Genomic DNA, 22,004 nt, shown 5'->3' with positions numbered 1-22,004 from the left:
GGATGTGGTGGCACTGGAACGGGTGCAGAGGAGGTTTACCAGGATGTTGTCTGGTATGGTAGGAAGATCGTATGAAGAGAGGCTGAGGCACTTGGGGTTGTTTTCATTGGAGAAAAGAAGGTGTAGGGGTTACTTGATAGAGGTGTACAAGATGATTGGGGTTTAGATAGGGTTGACCATGAGAACCTTTTTCCATGTATGGAGTCAGCTATTACGAGGGGGCATAGCTTTAAATTAAGGGGGGGGGGGGGGGTTAGGTATAGGACAGATGTTAGGGGTAGATTCTTTACTCAGCGTGTCGTGAGTTCATGGAATGCCCTGCCAGTAGCAGTGGTGGACTCTCCCTCTTTATGGGCATTTAAGCGGGCATTGGATAGGCATATGGAGGATAGTGGGCTAGTGTAGGTTAGGTGGGCTTGGATCGGCGCAACATCGAGGGCCGAAGGGCCTGTACTGCGCTGTATTCTTCTATGTTCTATGATATCTGGTTGGCATGGATTAGTTGGACAGGGTCTGTTTTCATGTTGTACATCTCTATAACTCTATGAGACATGCAGCCATTTATTTCCAAGGGGAAACCAGAGCAAGAGGTAGTTGAGGTCTACCTGAGCTAGTCTGTCTGAGAAATGGGTCTTTCTTTCCACCATCCTAGCTTTGCATGATAACCAGAATCCCTCTGAACGCAGACTGTGAATCTCACCATCTCACATCTGTGCTGTTGCCTTGGGTGTTAAACCATTACATCTTATTCCTTTGTATTTTCCCGAGGGCAAGTCCAGCAATTTCTGTACTATTTTCACAGCTCCAGCAGAAATCAAAGCAGGAGCTGACATACCAGTGCCATGCATTAGGTGTGGGAAATTATATCCTGCTTGTGTGGATGTAAAAAATCCCATGGCATGAATTTGTAGAAGAGGACGGGAGTTAATTTGATGTCCTGGCTAATATTTACTCTGTCAGTATATTAAAAAAAACAGGTTTAATTATTGGTGCATTAGCTGCCATATTTCCTACATAGCAACTGTGATTGCACTTGAATTTATGTTCACTCGCTATAAAGTGCTCTGGTTGTGAAAAATGCGAAACAAACATAAGTCTCTCTCGCCTTTTTTGTTAAATTATATAGCACTTTCACTCACTCGAAGTGGCATGCATGCCTCCGAACTAAAGGTCCCCAGTGTAAGCCATGAGCAGAGACGGAGCTCGGGCCAACACTGGAGTGGCTGAAACAGTACTGTTATTTCAGGCAAAGGCAAAGAGAGAGGGCTGCTGCACGCCCCCAGTAGACCATATCTGAACATAATATGGTGGTTACCTCCCTGTCTGAGTGCACATAAAGAATGTTGTTGTGGTATTCCTGGAAAACAGAGAGTTTCTCATTGATGCCTAGCCAACAACTCTCCCTCAACCAACACCATCAGAAATAGAAACTAAAATAGTGATTGCTGGAAAAGCTCAGCAGGTCTGGCAGCATTTATGGAGAGCAATCAGGCTTAACGTTTTGGCTGCGTGATCCTTCCTCAGTTTTTGATTTATGTCATCTGCAGTTCTTTCAGTTTTCACCATCAGAAACAGATTGACTGGCCATTCATCATACTTGCTGCTTGTAGAACTACACCACTGCAACTTCATTTGTTCATTCAACAGCAGTGACTGATTTCAAAAAGTGAGGTATCCATTGTAAAGCACTTTTGTGTTGAGATGTAATATCAAAGGGTTAATGAAAATTTTAAGCATTAACGATGCCAGCAATGATCTTGACCAATACTAGTGCATTGCACACTAGAAAATAATGAGGTGAGAATATGTCATGTTGAACATAATCAGGTAATGGATTAGTGAATGTTGGCCTCCCGTTATCTGCAGAGGACATTCTTTACAGAAGTTAAATCTTTGTCCTGATGAGATAGGCCATCCCCCAGTACCGTGCCAAATGGCACTGTGCTACTTGGAGCAAAGATGAGCATCACTGCCAAATCCAAACCTGCCCTTACTTTAACTTGGGTATTTCCCAGCCTAGGATGGTGAGGGCTCATGTTACTGTGGGTTTGTTATATGCCCCACCTCCAGGAAGATGCTGAGATTAGTAATCCATCCCTGCCTCAGCTGTGTTTACAACTGATCAAGAATCTGCACCCTGGTTTTATGACTAATCTCCCTATTGGACAGGACAGACAGAAACTGAGGGAGCTGCAGTATTTGATTTTATGATCAACACAACATCTGAACTAAGGCATCCAATGGAAAACATGTATTTTAAATGCCATTTTTGTTTTAATTGGAGAAAATTCAGATTGTTTTCTGCTAAGTAGCTTGTGGGAAAAGTGAACTTTATTTGACAGACAACACGGCATTGACACTTGTCTCGTATAAAATGGGCTGTTTGGCCTTGCAGCCATGAAGTGGAGGTACTGGTGTTGGACTGGGATGACAAAGTCAAAAGTCACACGACACCAGGTTATAGTCCAACAAGCTTATTTGAAATCCCACCAACGTTCAGAACGCAGCCCCTCCAGCAGATGCAGTGAGAGAGCAGGCACACAGAGAGATCAAGGACAGAGAGATCAAAAGATCATACAACTGGTATGAGTGGACTGTCAGATAATACGTCTCTGAAGGTGACCAAAAGCCACTTTCACCAGTTCTATCACCTTTTGATCTCTCTCTGCCCTTGACCTTCCTACCTATGAACTCTGTGTGTGTGTGTCTGCTCCCTCACTGCACCTGATGAAAGGGCTGCATTCTGAATGCTTGTGTGATTTCAAATGAACATGTTGGACTATAACCTGGTGTCGTGTGACTTTTGACTGTGGCCTTTCAGCCAACAGCTAGTCGACATGGCTGAGCACAAGTAGTTGGTAAAATGTGCATAATTGTGGGGACTAGAAATAGTGCCCCCAAGTCTGACTCATAAAAGCTGCTAACAGTAAATAAGCCATGTTGTAGTTCCTTGGAGAGAAGCAGCTTTGTCTGGAGGAGCTTCCTATAGAATAATTCAATTGATTTCAGAAGTCAAGGCAGAATCCCAATTTAAAAGCCCTCCCTGTCTTTGACATCTTTCACAGATCTCACTTGGTCTTCCCATATCACAGCTGCCATTTCAAACCTGCCTACTTAGTGTTTGCTTTGTACCTTCTGCATGTTAGCAAAGTATTGGGTCTCCAAACCCAACAGAGCAGTTTTTGAATATTGTAGTCTAAAATTACTTTCCTTAAGATAAAAGCCGCAAACCAGAAAACTGAGATTTTGTGATGTCTCTCCAGTCAGAACTTAAAGACATTAAATTATTAGCTTGATTGGGTTTTTGGGTGTATCCGTGGCCTGCCTTGCTGCCTGTTCAGTTTTTGGTATTTCAAAATGTGGAATTTCGCTCAGCATGGTTTGCATGTGAGAGTCAAAACTGTGCCTGTGTGGTTTAGAAACCACAGTGTAAGCATGACTTTTTGTCCACATTTTGAAAGGAGAATAGAAACGATGCAATTCTGCTGTAACTAATTTTCCACAATCACAAGGCATGACTGTACCATTTTAGAAATTGAAAGAGGAGATGTTATATAAAACTTCTGTGAGTCCACTGGTTTCTATGTACCCTACTTCTCTACCCTCAAAACCTGTTCACTATTTTAAAGACCAGCCAGTCCATGGATTTGAATCATTTCTAAGTTATAATTGTCTGGGATATGTTCTGCTATGCTCAATGATGAAGGGACGTGCCAGACCCTATGTGATATTTGAGGAGAAATGAGGTCTTCTTATATTTGATACTGAACATAAAGCCTAAGCTTTACATAAGCAGTTGTGAATGTTCTTGGATTTAGGAAAGCATGCACATGCTCAGAAGTACTAGCAGCCTTTCTCTGGGTGTAAGCATAGCTTAGGAGACAGTGAGGGCTGCAGATGCTGGAGATCAGAGTTGGGACTGTGTTGCTGGAAACGCACAGCAGGTCAGGCAGCATCGGGTGACGTCAGGTGGAATCTCCACCCCCAAGGCTCCCAGCCTCATTCCTGATGAAGGGCTCCAGCCTGAAACGTTGATTTTCCTGTTCCTTGGGTGCTGCCTGATCCGCTGTGCTTTTCCAGCAACACTTAATCCATACAGCGCTAAAGCTGACTTGTTCATCAGTACAATGTTGATTCAATCATACCTTGCCGCCTTCCATTCCAGTTTGCTTAAAAGTTCCTGCATCTTTATCTCCCAAATGCCCTGAATTATTTTGGGTATGTTTTTATGGATACTGACTCAGTCAGGTGCCATTCAGGATATGTGAGCCTACCCGAGGCCCCTGGGAGTTTCAGCTGTTGAGTATATTGCTTCCAAGCACATCCTGTCCTCGCTTGACATCCATCTGTAAGCACATTCTGATGAGATTGAATACTGACAAACCAGGATGACTTGTAACTCCTGAATTACTGCCTCTGATATGGCTAAGATCTGTTGCCTCAACACAAACCAGGAACTGAAGTCAGAACATTCTGGTCTAATGGTTTTAGCAGTTATAGGAGAAAGTGAGGACTGTAGATGCTGGAGATGGGTGAAGGGGATAAATGGGAAAGACGATGGTCAGGTCACCGCCCTCTTAACTTATCTATTGCCTTTCCCATCTATCTGCTGCACCCTCCTCTCTGACCTGTCACCTTCCCCCCCACCTTCATCCAACAATTGCATTCCCAGCTACCTTCGCCGCCCCCCCAATTCTCCTGCTCTTCAGATGCTGCCTGGCCTGCTGTGCTCTTCCAGCACCACACTCTCGACTTTAGCAGTTTTGGGAAACAATGGATAAGAGTTGGCCACTTGGCTCTCTGAGCTAGCTCACCCTTCTATAAGATCATAGCTGATCTGATTTTAACTCAACTCTACATTCCTGTATAAAATCCTGACACCCATTCCTGCATATCCCTAGCAACAGTACTGAAGACTTGATCCAGAATTAGCTGCATGTCTGGCCAATCTGTTCCAGTACAACTGCCTACAGTCACCTATCCAAAATCTTTCATCCCCTTGATAATCAAGAAACTACGTTAAAAATATTTAAAGATCCTGCATAGATTGCCTTTTGAGGAAGGGTAATTCAAAGACTCTAAACCCGCTGAGAGAAAAGAAAGTTTCTTCATCTTCGTCTTAAATTTGTGACCTTTTATTTTTTAGACTATGATCCCGGGCTCTACTTGTTAGTTTTATGCAACTCTTTACGTCCCCCTTATCGCCATGTTGCAAACTATTCACTGCTGGACTGTCAATCACATGAGGCCTTTCATCTCATTGAGCCTGACACCCATTCAGCTGTGAGCCTCAGTTAAGGGAAATAGTGACATAGTGATAATGTCACTAGACTTGCAATCCAGACGATTGGGCTAATGTTCTGAGACATGAGTTCAAATCCCATCAAGGCACCTGGTGGAATTCAAACTCAATTAGTAAAAAATTGGAAGTTTAAAAGCTAGTTTGATGATGACCATGAATTGATTGTCATTTTTTAAAAAATGCTATCTAATTTACTTAAGGAATGGAAATCTGCCATCCTTACTTGATTTGGCCTATAAGTAACACTAAATGAGGTTATTTCTTAAATGCTCTCTGAACTGGCACAGTAAGCTACTCAGTTATGTAAAATACAACAAGATGTAGGAAACTAAAGTAATAGAACTGGACTTAGTACCCAATATCGAATGACGCACCAGATTGGCATACCTCAGCCATTTTGACCTTCCTCATGAGGTCACAGATTATTGTTGATTACAATGCTGCTGCTTCTCATGGCCCATAGCACCTCATGGATGCCCAGATATGAGTTGCTGTAGCTATCCAAAATCTATCCCATTCAGTGCTCCTGAAAGTAAGATGGTGTTTAACTGAAATTGGCATTTAAGATCTTTTGCAAAACTGGAATCAGAGGAAGTCAGGGAAGAAATCCCTTTGCTAGTTGTAGCCCTACTTGGCATTAACATTCACTCTGAGCTGCATGGCTGCACAGCTATTTGAAACTTCCACATACATCAATCCGGATTCCAACATGCGATGTCCACTTGTAGAAGCTGCTGCCATTAACGGATCAGAGGATCACTCAGTGGAAAAAAAAGGTATTACAGAGAATGCTGCTTATCACAAAGAAAGATAGTTGTGGTTGTTGGAGGTCAATTATCTGAATCTTAGGACCTCACTGCAGGAGTTTGTAAGGGTGGTGACCTACATCCAACCATCTTCAGCTGCACTATTAATGACCTTCCTTCAAGCATAATGTCAAAAGTGGGGATGTTCGCTGATGATTCCATAACATTTAACACCATTCATGATTCTTCAGATATTGAATTCAATCTTTGACCATGTGCATTAAGCAGTGGACAAGATCCAGGTGTGGTCTTCTAAATGATAAGTAACATTTGTGCCACACAAATGCCAGAAAATAATCAACTCCAAGAAGAGAGAATCTAACTGACTCCTCTTATCATTCAATGGCTTTGCAATTTGCTGAACCCCCCACTATCAACATCCTGGGGTTCACAGCTGACCACAAATTTAACTAAACTGGCTATGTAAATATTATGGCTACATGAGCAGGTCAGAAGCTGGGAATGCTGCAGCAGGTAACTCACTTCTTGACTCCCCACAGCCTGTCCACTATCTACAAGATACAAATCAGGAGTGTGATGAAATACTCCCCGCTTGCCTTGCTGTGTGCAGCTCCAATAATACTCGAGAAGCTCAACACCATCCAGGAGAAAGCAGCCTACCTGAACCACCACCTTCCATATTCACTCCCTTTACTACCGACACTCTGGCTGAGCTAGCCCACCGTTGCTCCTTCAACTGCATCTTCCAAATCCATGTCCTCTACTTCCTCAAAGGACAAGGGCAGCAGATGCATTGGAGCATTACCACCTGAATGTTCCTTCCAAACTATGGGTGACTTGCAACAATATTGTTATTGTTGTTCCTGACTGTCATTAGGTTAAAGTCCTGGAGCTCCCCTTCTCACAGCATTGCGGTTGTCCCAACTCACCTAGGACATTAGCAATTCAAAAAAATAGCTCCGCACCACTTTCTCAAGAGTGTTTTAGGGATGGACAGCAAATGCTTGACCAGCCAGTGATGTCCACATCCTCCTTGTCTGGACCACATGTGACTCCAGACCCACAGCAATGTAGTTGATTCTTAACTACCTTCTGGGATGGGCAATAAATGCTAGCCTGGCCAGCAACACCCTCCATCCCAGAAAGAATAGAAACGAAATCTCATGAATGAGTAAAATAAAAATTCTCCTCTCTGTCAGGAATGGCCTTCAATGAATGAAAACTTTGCCAAAGATTTGATTTTAAATTTATTTTGTAATGTGAGGGTAAAAATATTAAATCTTCAGAAAAGTTTATTTGAAGGAAAAAAAAACACACTAAAAAGTCCAACCCCCATCTCCCTATTCAGCCCCATAGTTGATTTTAACCCTGGCAAAGATGACAGTGTAGTAATGCTGGTGAAGCACAGTGAGTGTACTGGGTTGGGAGGAAGAGAGTGATGGTTTGTGAGCCTCACCATCAGCTTGCAATGTGAAGCCACTACAAGCTTGTGAACATGTTTGGAAAATTCAGCTCATCACCAAGCCTGGGGCCTGCAGTAATGTTACCACTCTGTCCCATGTTCCCCAGACCCGAATTTAAAAAAACAGAATTTAAAAAACTTGGGGCCAGTTCAAGGCGAAACAATGTTCTGAAACCTGACCACCAAAGGTGATTTTGACAGGTCCCAGGAGACCACACTGATACATAATCTAATATTGTACTTTTTTAAAATTCATTTACAGCATGAGGACATTGCTGGCTAGTCCAGCATTTGTTCCCCATCCCTAATTGCCCAAAGGGCAAGTTAGGAGTTAACCACATTGCTGTGATGTCTGGAGTCACATGTAGGCCAGACTCCAGTGAGGATGGCAGTTTCCTTCCCTAAAGGGCATTAGTGAACCGGATAGCTTTTTCCAACATTTGATAATGGATTCATGGTCATCATTATACTTTTAATTCCAAATTATCATTGAATTTAAATTCCAATGTCTGCCATAGCAGGATTCAAACCTGGGTCCCCAGAACGTTGGCTGGGTATCCGGATTAACAGTTGAGCAACAATACCACTGGGCCATTGCCTCCCTATTTATTGTCGTATATTTTGTATGTCATAGTATCAGGAAATCTTTCAGCTGAACTCCTCCTAGTCACGTTCACATCTTGGACTCCAAAGATGCTTGGTAATGCATTGCCAAAGCAGAAGTTCAAATTTTAAAAGAAAATTCGATACTGAAGACCTTAATTATTTTAACAATTTCTTTAAAAATCTATTATCATTAGTAAGCAAGTTGTATCAGGTTAAATAATATTTCAGACCATCTTAGGCCAAATATCCTTTTCCCTTAATGTGAGGATTGATGTAAATGCTGGTCTGGCAATGCTTCAAATTAAAAATTTTCTTTCTTGGTGTTTAAGTATTGCATACTTTAAATGTTGCTCACTAGTATACTGAGCTGATAAACTAACAGTCTTTCCTTTTCAATTGGCCTTAGCCACCTGAAAGTTTGGGAACTGACCTTCAGGAGCAGGTCCTTCCTCTACAAACAGGTGAGTGCCAAATGCAAATATTGCCCGAATCACTTTTATAAAATCTCCAGTGCCCTATGTATTTATCCAAGATTCATATCATGTGTTGTACTGACCAATATCTTGAATATAATTGCAATATTCTCCAATATATTTTGTAATATTCCTGACTTTACAAAACAGCAGATGTAAGTCAGATTTATTTAATGTCAATAATGTGTGACATTCAGCTACATTTGGAATTACATTTGCATTTTCATAAAGTTTATCACAGTCCCAGAAACAAAGTGCTTCATGTATAATTAAGCATTTTCTGGTGTGCGGTGACTGTTGATAGCCAACCAAACTTAGCAGTTGCTTTACACACAGAGAAACATACAAACTGTAATAAGATAATCAACAAGTTAACCTGGTTCTTTATTGTTAATTGAGGATTGAATATTAGGATGGGATGCATTGATTATCACCCATTCAGAGTAGGGTCAGGATAAAGTTCAATATCTCTGGTCCATTCACTATCTAACTGAACAGTTAGATGGGCCTAAAACATTTCATGTGAATGACAGCACGAAATGTCGACTCTCCTGCTCCTCGGATGCTGCCTGACCTGCTGTGCTTTTCCAGCACCACACTCTCAACTCTGTCATACACAAGTCCATTGTCCCAGTGAATCTAAATCTACATATAGCCTACTTTTAGCAACCAAGGTCCTATCACACGCACCAATCTTTGTATAGTTTGCCACTTTGTTGTTGTTCCCTGTGCCGTCTTTATTCTAATCGTTAGTAAAGGTGGGGAAGAGCAAGAGTCCTGACACTTTTAGCTGCTCGACCATAACTGGTCACTGTACCAAACCACTGCCAGTAATATCAACCTTTCGTTGAAGCGTCTAGCATTCCAGTAACCCCTTGTCAATCCCTTAAAGCTCTATTATATAAAGTAGCCATTGTGTGACATTTTGATATCCAGGTTTACAGTGTTAACCAGGTAGTCTGTATCCACTAGTTTAGTAACTTCTTTAAAAATCCTCAGCTACTTTTTAAAGTAGATGCTATTTATTAAGTGATCAGTCAGTTTATACTAAAATCGCTCTGTCCGCAGTTACACTGACACTGTTTAATTGTCTGAAGCTGTAGATGTTCTCAGTTCTGCATTCTTTGTACTACTTCCCATTGCCTAGATAAGTTTAAAGCACAAAGTCTTATACTCTCTGCTGATCATTTCTCCTTTTTACTGATCAAATGGTGCTGATCTAATGCCATAAATCATCTGAAAATACAGAAAAGTCACTGACGAAAACTGAGCAGATTGCCCCACTGATTTGGTTTTCACTGACCTTAATATGTGAAAGCCATTACGTCACAGTGTTTTCTGCAGATTCTGGTATCATTAGTTTCAGAAAGAACATTCAGGAATTAGATCACCTGTTAGGCCTATGGTATTGACTACTAGATTTGAGTAGGTAGAAGGTAAATTCCATGGCAGGAAGTGTACAGATCAATGGGCCTGATATTTTGTGGTACTTTCAGGAGAATCCGTTTAGTGAGCTTGTTACCAAGCAGATAAATTGCAAGGTCTTAGACCCATCAGCAATCATTTCTCCTTCCTACCTCTGAATGAGTAATGACACAATGCTGTCCTCTGATACACTATCCAGACAATACATTGTGGGATGCTTCACCACAGAGGTCAACATAAGTGTGGCCAGGATTCCAGCAAGGGACAAGTGGGACCCCTAGCTCATTTTTTTTTCCTGTCATAACCCAGACAGAAATGAGGGCCTTCAGTCACATGGACAGTTTAGAGAGCACAGGGGTTTATCCTCCTTTGGGAGATTTGATGGACATGTTCAAAATCATGAGGGGTCTAGACAGTAGATAGAGAGAAGCCTGAACCACTGGCAGAAGGGTCGAGATCATACACCACGCTGATTTGAGGTGATTGATCAAAGGGTCAGAGGCAACAGGACAAAAAGCTTTCTTATGCAAAGTGTGGTTAGGGTCTGCATAAAAGTGTGGTGGGGGGCACATTCAGTCTTGCCTTTTGAGAGGGAATAGGATAATGATCTGAAGAGACAATTTGCAGGATTACGTGGAAAATCCAGCTGGGTATTTCTTATAGAGAGCAGGCATGGTGACAACAAACCAAAAAAGCAGCAGTCTACAATTCTTTGACAACACTGAGCCCAATTGTAACACCGTAATTAGTCCCTGTATGAGATCAGTTAATACTGCCAGGGCCTCAAATCTAGAGTCATGTTAGTCCTAATGGCACCATTCTCGCTAGTTACTTTACTTACCAAGCCACCAGGACTATTATTGTTTTATTTTTGAGTCTTGTTTGTTATTTTAATATTCACGAATGGATTTGCAGCAGACCTCTCTGATGGGGAGCTGTGGAGCTGCAGTCCACCAAAGCAACTCAGGGGACAAAGAATTTGCTGGTATATAAGTCACATGAAGCTAGGCAGTAGCTCACTCTGATATCAAACTGGCTAGGTTCTTCTTGTGGCAGCCGGAAGGTAAGACAATTAGCAATCAGACAACACCCATAGACAGCAGTGAAATACTCACGGAACCTAACTGTGATTAGAAGGACTGGTCAATCTTAAATAAACCGGGGCTTTGTAAATTTGTGAATTGCTGAGAGGAAAGAATCGCGTGGTATGAATGAGGAAACCAAAGAGGAACTCAATTTGCGGTCAGAGGAAATAGGAAGGATGAAAATGCCAGTCAGGGAAGAAAGAATAGTTTTCCACTCTGCTGTAGAGCAGCCATAATACAGTCCAACAGATATTAAACAGTGTGTTAGAATGTGTTGTGGATAGTTGTGAAAATTGGTTCGAGGTAGTAGAGGTGCATGTCAATCTGTGATATGAAAAAAATTGATATGTGTCCGTTGCACCTTGGTTTGACCTACCTCACCTTTTGCCACAAAGGTTAGCTGTTGCAGGGTCTGCATGTGTTATTTTATATCAATCTTTAGCAGACCAAATTCGGATGGCTTTGTTTCTGAGGCTGGGATCTCTGATAAGTAAATAAACCTTTTGGTCAGCAGGTTTCATCCTTCAGCAGAAATGGAGTTACCTGTTTCATAGTGCATTAACTAGAGCCATAGTGAGAGATGTGAATTGTCCAGACTGTCCTCACCAGATGCCCAGTGATAGTTGAAGGTGGTTGAGGGCAGTGACTAATGTACAGTATGAGCATTGGCAAATTAAATGCACCCAGCAGGATCACCAAGAAAGTTTACAGTGACCTCTGCTGGCTGCAGCTGAAAGTTTGATGACGCAACAATTTCACAGAGCATACATTTCCTTTCCTTCAACATATACATTAGACATTTTGATGGGATGAGAGAGTAATAGGGGCCAGAATGATAGGTTAATGAACTAAGACTTGGATGATACAGTGGAGCTCAGTTTCATGATGAAAGCCCTCTATTCTCTGATGCCAGTGTGAACACTGGGATGAATACAGTCTAGCTCTACTGACCTGGTGTAAGGGTCACTGAACATCGGTTCAAGAGTCCATTTTTCAGTCATTTATATTGAGTCACTTAGGTAAGGTGATATACCACAGCTGATGCTCAGTACAGCAAGGAGTCTGGAGTACAGAGGAACCCGGGGGCAGCCTCACTAAGCTGAATTGTTGGCCTGTTTCATGGAGCTAGGGTTGAACTTTGTGAATCCAGTGTGGAGTAGAATCAGGAGGAGAAATTTAGCAGCTGGGGTGGAGGTGGAGAACAGCCATTAGGACAGTCAGGAGCTCTGTAGCCTGACAACTGCTTGCAAGCCGCAGAAGAAGCAGGAAAGCTTCCAGGTTGAAGAGAAGTTTGTGAGGGATTTCCAAAAAGTGAAGAATTGGAATTCTCTGCAAAGGAAGCAAACTTTTAATGAGCTTTGGTGACTCACAACATCACTAATGTCTGGGTTGGATGCTGTAAATCCATGGGATCTACCATAACCGCATCTGTGATTTGAGGTGCTCTGTGGGTTGTTTAATTACTGTGTGTCTTCCATATTTACCTCCAGTTAATTCTGAATGGTAGAATAAATAAGTTGTATACACATTGTGGATTGTTTTATTCTTCTAATCTTGTAAAGTTTATTTTGTTTGTCCAAGACCAGAATTTTGTGGCTTCATTCTCTTAGTGAGTATCTGGGATCTCAATTTTTGTCTGCTTTGTCTAGGGTCATAACTTAAATTAGAAGCCCCTAGCCAGGCTGTAACATTAATCTAATTGATATTCTCGGGATCATAATATTTCCTATTATTATTGATGCTCTCTTTCAGATGAGATATTTAACTGAGGACATATGGATGTAAAAAATCTCACAATATTGTTGAAGAGGACAGTTCCCACCTTTTGCTTTTTAGACCAGTATTTATTAGTCAAACAATACCATCAATTTATTGCAAAGGAGATGCAGTGTAAAACTATGGAAAACTTGCTCCAGTTGTACAAGGATTCAGTGAGACCACAACTAGAGTACTGTGCACAGCTTTGGTGTTCATAGCTAAGAAAGGATTTACTTGTATTAGAGGCAGTACAATGAAAGTTCACTAGTTTGGTTCGTGTGATAAAAAGTTTTGTTTTAGTTTGTTCATGGGGTGCGACATCACCAGCTAAGCTAGCATTTATTGCTCATTCTGTATCACTCTGGGAAAGGTGGTGGTGAGCTGCCTTCTTGAAATGTCTCAGTTCTTGAGGTATAGGTACACCCACAGTGTTTTAGGAAGGGATTTCCCAAATTTTGACCTAATAACATTGAAGGAATTACATTATTTCCAAGTCAGGACGGTGTGTGGCTTGGAAGGGATCTTACAGGTAGTGGTGTTTCCATTATCTCTGCCCTTGACCTTCTAGATGGTAGATGTCACAGGTTTGGAAGCTGTTGTTGGAGGAGCCTTGCCAAGTTACTGCAATCCACTGTGAAATGGTACTCACTGCTGCCACTGTGCTTCACTGGTGACACAACTGAATGTTGAAGATGGTGTGTGAATGTTGTTGAGGATGTTGTGCAAATCAAGCAGACAGCTTTGATCTGGATAGTGTTGAGCTTCTTGCGTGTTATTAGACAAGTGGGATGTATTCCATTGCATTTCTTTCTTGTACCTTGTTAATGATGCACAGACATTGGGAAGACAAGAGGTGAATTACTCACTTCAGGATTACTAGCTTCTGCCCTACTGTTGCAGACACAGTATGTATATGGCTGGTCCAATTCAGTTTCCAGTCAATGGTAACCCCTAGAATGTTCATAGTGGCGAATTTAGCAATGATAGTGTGTCGAGGGGCGATGATTAGATTGTGTCTTGTTGTAGTCGATCACTGCCTAGTATTTGTATGGAGCACATGTTACTTTCCATTTATCACATCAAGCCTGGATGCTATTCAGGCCTTGTTATATATGGGTACAGACTGGTTCAATACCTGGGGAATTGCGCTGGATGCTGAACAATGTGCAGTCTTCAGCAAACATCGCCACTTCTGACTTTATGATGGCTTGAAGGTTGTAGATGAAGTGGCTGAAGATGGTTAGGCCTACAACACTACCCTGAGAAACTCTGCAGAGGTGTCCTTGGACTAAGATGAGTAAATGAATGACCTGGATTAAATGAAGGTTGTTCCATGATGACAGACTGAGTAAGTTAGGCATGTAGAGTTTGGTAGAATATGGGGTGATTGAAACACAAAGAAGCTGAAGCAGCCTGTTAGGGATGGCACCAAGGGAAATCTACACCAAAGGGGCACAGTCTAAACATAAAGGGTTGATCATTTAGGTCAGGGATAAAGAGAAATGTATTCACTTAGAGGCTTGCAAGTGTTTGCAATTCCCTTTCTCGAGGCTGATGGATACTCCATTGTTACGTATATTCCAGGCTAAGATATAATAGCTGTGCTGCTTCTGCAAATGAAGGAAATCTGGGAGTGGGTAGCTAAGTTACGGTGAGGTCAAAGGTCAGCCATCATTGTATTAAATGATGTAGTAGGTTCAAGCACTATATTGTCTACTTCTCCTAGTTCTTATGCTTTCATCAAATACAGATTAACTGATCATTATAGTTGTAAAATCAGAAATTCTACAAAACTCAGCTGGTCTAGCAATATAAATGAAGAGAGAAATAGAGAAAAGCATAATTTTGTTCCAGCAACATAAATCCTGGAAAAGGAATTTATATTTCTGTAGCATCTTCCACGTAACAAGATTCCAGTCTCCCTGATATCCTCAATGGAAGACATACTCTCATATCCCTCCAATCTGATATTCTGTCATACACTGATGGAAGATCCTGGTTTTTGCTGTCAATGCCATCACACTGTCCCACTGAGGCACTTAAAGGAAGATATTTTTCAGCACAATGTGATGCTAACATTTCCATTTCGTAAACCCACACTGATTTAAGTTGCAAAACGTTAAGAACCATTTCCTTATTTGCTTGAAACTGGTCCCCAGGTTGCCAGTAAACATAGAATTATCAGGCTTGTGTATCATTGTGGTTTCAAAGTTCACAATTCAGCCACCACAAGACATTGATCTGACATTGTTTATCCTTGAATCTCTACTTATTCTGTAATGCTGATACAACATTGTTGATTAATTAGCAAATAAATACAGGGAAGACTGAAGTCCTTGCCCCTGACCATTGACACCATTCCACCCCAGGCTGCTGTTTGCAGCTGAATCGGATCACTCATAATTGGTGGTGTATATCACCCGGAGAGAAGCATTCAACTACAAGAATTATCACCAAGACTGCTTGGCTTCACCTCCATTTCATCAATCAATTCTACTCAACTGCTATTGTAACCTTCGTTGTTTAGCAGCCCTGGAGTTGACAGTTTTAACATTCTCCTGCCTGGTTTCCAATCTTCTACCTTCCATTAACTTTCCAATACTCTGCTACCTGACTACTGATGCATGCCATGTCCCATTGGCCCATCACCCCAAGGTCAGTGACGTATTCTATCCTCCAATCCAGCAATGCCTCAATTTAAAATTATCATCCTATTTTCAAATCCCTTCATTGTCCCGGTCCTCCCTTTCTCTGTGACCCATGTACAACCGGGAACTCTTCATTCTTCTGATTCTAGCCTCTTGTGCAACCCTATTTTAATAACCACAACATTGGCAGCTGCAAGACCCTAGACCAGGGGTGGGCAATTCATTCTTCCAAGGGGCCACATGAGAAACCTGAGTTGTGTTGGAGGGCCGAACCAACAATAAGTTGAACATAATTCTGCTCAGTATTAATTTTCTCCCATTGTAAAAAGTACTAAATTATATCATTTTGCATTGAAACTTATAATCAAAAGAAAAAGGATATTCTGTTACAATAACGATATGAAATTGTGGAGTAAGTCAAATATAGAAGAAATAAACAGTAAAAACAATAATTTCAGTATTTCATTTTATTTTTAACATGTTAATCTCACAAACCAATAACGAAAAGTTGTTTCATTATTGTTCAGTATTACAAACAACAAACAACTCTATAAAAAAAGCAATATGTACTTTTGATGTTTTTCAGTTCATTTTACTTGTTTAGTGAGAAAAATCCAGTCTGTTTTGGGCTTGAACAAGTGCACTGAATGTCTGAGGTGGATATGCGAACGATAGCTGAGGGGTGATTATCAGTGATAGAGGATCTGTATTTGGATTTGTTGAACTTTATCACTGAGAATGTCTGTTCGCATATACAGGTAGATCCAAAGAGGACTAGAATCTTCTGAGCATGCCTCCTCATGTGTGGAAAGTTCTCCTCTTTGAGGGAAGAGTAAAAATCAAGCAGTGAGACTGACCTTAAGTACTCTGCCAGAAGTGTTTCAGATTGCAGGTCAATGAGTTCAAGCTGAACATCACTAGATGCATTCTCCACATTGCATGTAAATGGGAAATACTTTTTCATTTATGTTCTAATTTAAGGTTGATCTCATGCGGGCCGGACAGGAATGACCAAAGGGCCGGATATTGCCCGCGGGCCATAAAATGCCCAGGTCTGCCCTAGACCCTGAAATTAAACCTCTCTGTCTCCTTCAAGGTGCTCCTTAAAGCAACCTATCCGATGATACTTTTACTATACATTCCCTGAATGACTTGGTACTGAACTTGGTTGATAACATTTCTGAGAAGACCTTGAGTTCTTTAATATGATTGCAAGGTGCTATTTATATTCAAATTGTTATTGTAATTATTTTAGCTGGTACATCCAGTTGATGTTTCCCCCATTCAAAGAGATTGATGATTAATTTAATGTAACAATGTGAAGTTACTTTAACTGTTGACTTGCGACATCTGAAATTTGCAACGGTGAACTGTATTTCCTTATGGGATTCAAGATCCTTTCACACAAACCCATTGTACACACATTGAAAGGACTATGGCACTGTAAGTCAAAATGAGACAGCTAGACATTAATCTCAAGAGCAGCACTGTGAGCTGTTAAATTTGCAAAAAACAGACTGTTTATCAGAATGTTCACAACCATCATTTTGTTTCATTGCATGTTAATTTCCATCATAGGTTATTACTTGTGAAATTTAACAGAAACTAGCTCTGTGCAGTGAATTTCTGCATTATACCAGAGTGTTAAGAGAGAATACAGTTATCATTGTTAATGCTTCAGACTAACGTTGGATGATGTGGTTGATTGTTGGATTTAGAGATGAGTGTAACTCCATCTATTGAAGGTTCTTCAATCGGTTGATTGAGATGAAGGGCTTGTGTGGGTTGTTTCAATTTGCTGTCTGATGGCCACTTACAGAATCTACTGAAGGAATCACAAGTACAGGTCATCACTTTGACTGCCAAAGAAGGTTTCTAGAAGAATACAGACTGCAAACAGAATTTTTAAAAATCTCTATCTGATAAATAAAAAGGAAGCGAATGATAATGCTCCACCATGATGGAGTTCTTAACAAGTGATAATAGTAACAGTATAAATAAAGATTTATTTTTACCATGTTTTTGTTCCAGGTGAGGAGAATGACAGGTGCTCTGGTGGCTGTCGGACAGGGCAGACTAATGCCTCGACATATTGCTGACCTGCTCGAGATGCGGGATTCCAGAGCTTATCCACAAAATATCATAGCCCCACCTGATGGTCTGTTTTTGAAAAATGTTGAATATGACACAAAGGGTAAGAAATTAGAGCATTAAAAAGGTGATGGCTGTGTGATTCCTCCTTTTGTATGTGAGAGAAACCTTAGCACAATTAGCATGCTCATTTAACTCACATCCATTTACAATCACATCATTTACACTAGCACCCATTTACACTTTTGTTTTTAACCAGATGTCCACTGTTTGCAGCTTGCATTTGTCACCTCTACCAGATTGTGATACTGGATGAAGGTTAGCAATATACTGCCACCAGCCCTCTTTTGCCTTTCCATCATCTAAGGCTTTTATGATGATTAATGGTAGAAGATACATCATCTATAGGATGACAAAAATGTTTATGTTATAATATCAGTAAGTACAACAATTTTTAGTCAGGCTAGTTGCTCGGAGCTTATGGAACTGATACAGATACATCTGGTCCCTCTAAAAGCTGAAGGAGAATACTTTGTCTCCACCAGTAGACTGTGACATTCGTAGAATGACAGAGCCAATGTAATATGAACGTTAACCCCTCCAGAATTGTTACAACAACTTGCAATCATTTATAACCACATTCATTTATACGTGTGCTCATATGCACTCTTACCCACTCTCACTTGCATACACTCACATTTATATACAGTCATACAGAGACACCCATTCATTCAAATATATACCAGATATACAGAAAGACATATAAACACACATTATTGCACATACAGCAAACCACCTTCAAGCACATTTATATACATAAACACATACATACAGATATTCATGTGTTTGTATGCATATATATATTCTCTCTGACATGTTTTACAAGAATAGTTGCACACTTATAGGCACAACCACACCAATACAACTGTCACTCACACAAACATGTTCAGGCACACCCTTCTACATCGCATCAATGGTGATTCACATGTTACGTTACATGTCCAGAAACATACAAACACTTATCCACATCTCGGGTCACACAGGCATGAATACATAGATTATGCATGTGCACACAAACACATATTCTCTCACTCCCATACTTGCGCTGTCCATTAGATGGTCCCGAATGATAAGTGATCCTGACTCCTGAAAACAGCCTGGTAAATTGCTGTTATGTAAAATGTAAAAGCTATACTGATGTTATGTAAAACCAAATCTTGTGGAGTAGGCTATGTGTCTCTTTCAATTAAGACTCAAAGGGGTTTATCCTTTACCACTGCTAAATAAATAGATCATTAGAATTTCAAAAATACATAATTACTAGGTCTTGTCATGTGGTGGTAGTGTCCCTACCTCTGTGCCAGAGATCTGTGTTCAAGTCCCAGAGGGGATAACACGTCTGAATAGTTCAATTAAAAATGATGTCGAAGAGAGATTACTGAGAGAGTGCTACCCCAACCATAAGTGACCAGTGGTTGGTACTGCAACATATGACAGAATCCATCAATGTTCTGAAATTTTTAACGGCCTTCTTCGAAGCCTGTTTAACACAGTCACCATATTTTATTTGGAGAAGTATATCGTTATGATCTATTCACCTTTTCTAATCTAACTTGAATCCGTGTCCCTTTGCCCTTGTGTTTGAGCCAATATGAAACATTAGACATTAATAAATGTATAGAACACGCATATAAGTGGCAAATAAAATTGAATATATTAAAGTGAAGTGATTCTTTTTAGTTGAAAGAACAAATCAGGCACACTTTTGATGATAAAAGTCTAAATGAGACAGAGGAGCTAAGGAATCTAGAGCCACAGTGACACAAATCATTAGATTTCAGAAGTAGCAAAGTTATGTTAAACCATAAACCTTAGTTAGACCACACTTCTTAGAATCACAGAATTCTTACAATGTGGAAGCAAGCCATAAGGACACATCGAGTCCACACCGATCTCAGAACAGCATCCTACCCTGCCCCCTGCCCCCTGCAATTCCCGTAACCCCACATTCCACATAGATAATCCACCTAGCCTGCACATCCCTACACTATGGGCAATTTAGCACAGCCAATCCACCTAACCTGCTCATCTTTGGGTGTGGGAGGAAACCCGAGCACCCGGAGGAATCGGGTGCAGACACGGTAAGAATGTGCAATGCCACACAGACAGTTGTCCAAGAGAATAAATATTTTGATTAAAAATAATGTAGAAAGGAGGATTGGTGATAGTACTCTACCCCAACCACATATGGCCAGTCTGACAGACTCCTGATTGTTCTGATGTTTTAAACAACCTTAGTTCACAGCCTTCCTAGAAGCCACATTGAGCAGTATGCGCAGTTATGATCTCCATGTTATAAAAATGATATAGAGACTTTGAATAATTGCTGCCTTGGACAAGGTACTACATTCAATAGAAACAAAGCCTCAGTGCCAATTTCTGTGGAGAAGAACTCCATCGAGGCTCAGATCTCATCGATGAGGACAGAGAAATATTTTTACATAAGTATTATATAACCAAAGCAGTTTAATAAGGGAAAAGTTAAGAAAGGTATCAAAACATCAAAAGTCCACATGATCAAAAAAAAAAATTCTCCTTTGAAGAGAGTTGGTATCTTACTGTGTTTGCTGCTTTCCCAAAACTGAAGACAATAAGAACATGACAAAGCAGATCCTTTGATTTGTTGATGCGCCATCCTACAAATTATGCTCTTGTTTTGAGGGAAGGGATAACTAGGTTTTGATTGAATGTTATTCTGCGTCTTCTACAGACTGCTTCATTTAAAGTGGTTTGCTTACAACTTCTCCAATGAAACCGCTGATTAGACAACAAAGTCAGCACTGTTCATGTGCAAAGCGTATTTGTCTTGCATGTTAATAGAGTTTGAGGTTTGCCAGCAGTCCAGGCACTGTTATGTATGCCAGATGTTACAGCTGTGAGTCTTAAACAGATGTCAATGAATATGTTGCTCTGGCAACCAAATCTTGAGGGCCCCCAGATGCTTAATCATGAATTGTCATGGCAACTCTAAAAGTGCTGCCTTTTGTTTTGCTTTACAGATCTTGAAGTGGAAGAAAGTGTAATTCAGTGATTGTGGATGGGTCTGTGGGTTTGCTAAAGCATCTTGGAACAGACTTTAGGCTCCAAAGTAGCTGAGAAATGGGAAAAAAGTCTTGCATTTAAATTGCATTTTTCACAACCACCAGATGTCTCGAACTGCTTTACAGCTAAGTAAGTAATTTTAAAGTGCGGCCGCTGTTGTAATGTTGGAAATGCGGTTGCTAATTTGTGCTCAGCCTTGCCCCACAAACAGTAATGTGATAATGGCCAAATAATCTGTACTTTTGTGGTGTTGATTGAGGAATAGATATTGGCTGTGGCACCTGGAAGAACTTTCCTCCTCTGCTGCTATTGGATCTTTCAAATTGACCCGAGAGATCAAATTGGACTTCAGTTCAGTGTCACTTCTAACAGATGACACCTCTGATTATGCATCACTCCCTTAGTACGGCACAGGGGATGTCACCTTTGACTTGTTGTGTTGAAGCTCTGAGTGACACTTGAATGCAAGGTCGCAGTGACCAACGGAAACACACCTGACACTCAAAAATGATAATTATTGATGACAAGGACTGGGTTAGTTGTGTAAAAACTTGCATACGCTATGTTAACAGTCCCAAATATGTTACAAACTGTGGATAAGCAACATGTTGAATAAAGGCCCTTTTTAAATTAAATATGGAGACTACCGATCAAAATTGTCTTTACAAAATAATCACCAGCTATATGTATGTATGTTTGTGAGAATTGAACATGAGGGAAGATGGATCAAACAAAGTTTATGCAGCCCATTATAATACACTCCACAACAACCTCTCCCAAAGCTATTTCCTACGTTGGGGAAAAGGTTCACGAAAGATGTTGCAGCCACCAAAGACATATCTGCAGAATATCATCTCATCACACATTCACATCAGTCAGACAATTCCATTGTACCAACATTCTCAGAATCATCATATCCTAGACAATATTGTCTTTGTGTTTGTAACCAAAGAGATTAATGACTGTACAACAGATTCTCAGCTAATGTACTTGACACTGTAAAAAGTGTGAAATGCTTATGTAGTTATAAGCAGGATTGGAGGTCTCGTGGAAAGCGACAGGAGGTGAAGAAGGGTTACACCCGAAACGTTAACTTCTCCACCTCCTGATGCTGCCTGGCTTGCTGTGTTCTTCCAGCCTCCGGCTTGTCTACACAGGAGGTGTTCAATGAAACCAGCAGATGGGTGAGTTTTAGAGTACAACTGGACAGAACAGTAGGTTGTAAGGTTTGTTTTTTTTTGCTTATTACTGTTGTATTTGGGGAAACTTATTTTGACTGTTTTAT

At 40.8% G+C, this 22,004-nt stretch overlaps 1 protein-coding gene across 3 annotated transcripts in view; it reads left to right on the top strand.

Moving 5' to 3' along the window:
- Window positions 1-21,354, top strand: part of pusl1 (pseudouridine synthase like 1) — an 88,563-nt gene extending 67,209 nt beyond the window's left edge. For 2 of the 3 annotated variants that reach the window (XM_043675830.1, XM_043675831.1), the window contains exons 6-8: window positions 8,544-8,598; window positions 17,558-17,720; window positions 20,677-21,354. In XM_043675830.1, the coding sequence (XP_043531765.1) occupies window positions 8,544-8,598; window positions 17,558-17,720; window positions 20,677-20,708 (250 nt within the window). In that variant the 3' untranslated portion in view covers window positions 20,709-21,354. The remainder of the gene's footprint in view (window positions 1-8,543; window positions 8,599-17,557; window positions 17,721-20,676) is intronic. The other variant, XM_043675832.1, reaches the window with a different exon arrangement.
- Window positions 21,355-22,004: the final 650 nt, after the last annotated feature.

This window comes from Chiloscyllium plagiosum, chromosome 34, assembly GCF_004010195.1.
Source record: "Chiloscyllium plagiosum isolate BGI_BamShark_2017 chromosome 34, ASM401019v2, whole genome shotgun sequence".
Classification (NCBI taxonomy): Eukaryota; Metazoa; Chordata; class Chondrichthyes; order Orectolobiformes; family Hemiscylliidae; genus Chiloscyllium; species Chiloscyllium plagiosum.
Note: the sequence above shows the minus strand (reverse complement) of the source record. Positions and strands in the feature narration are given on the sequence as shown.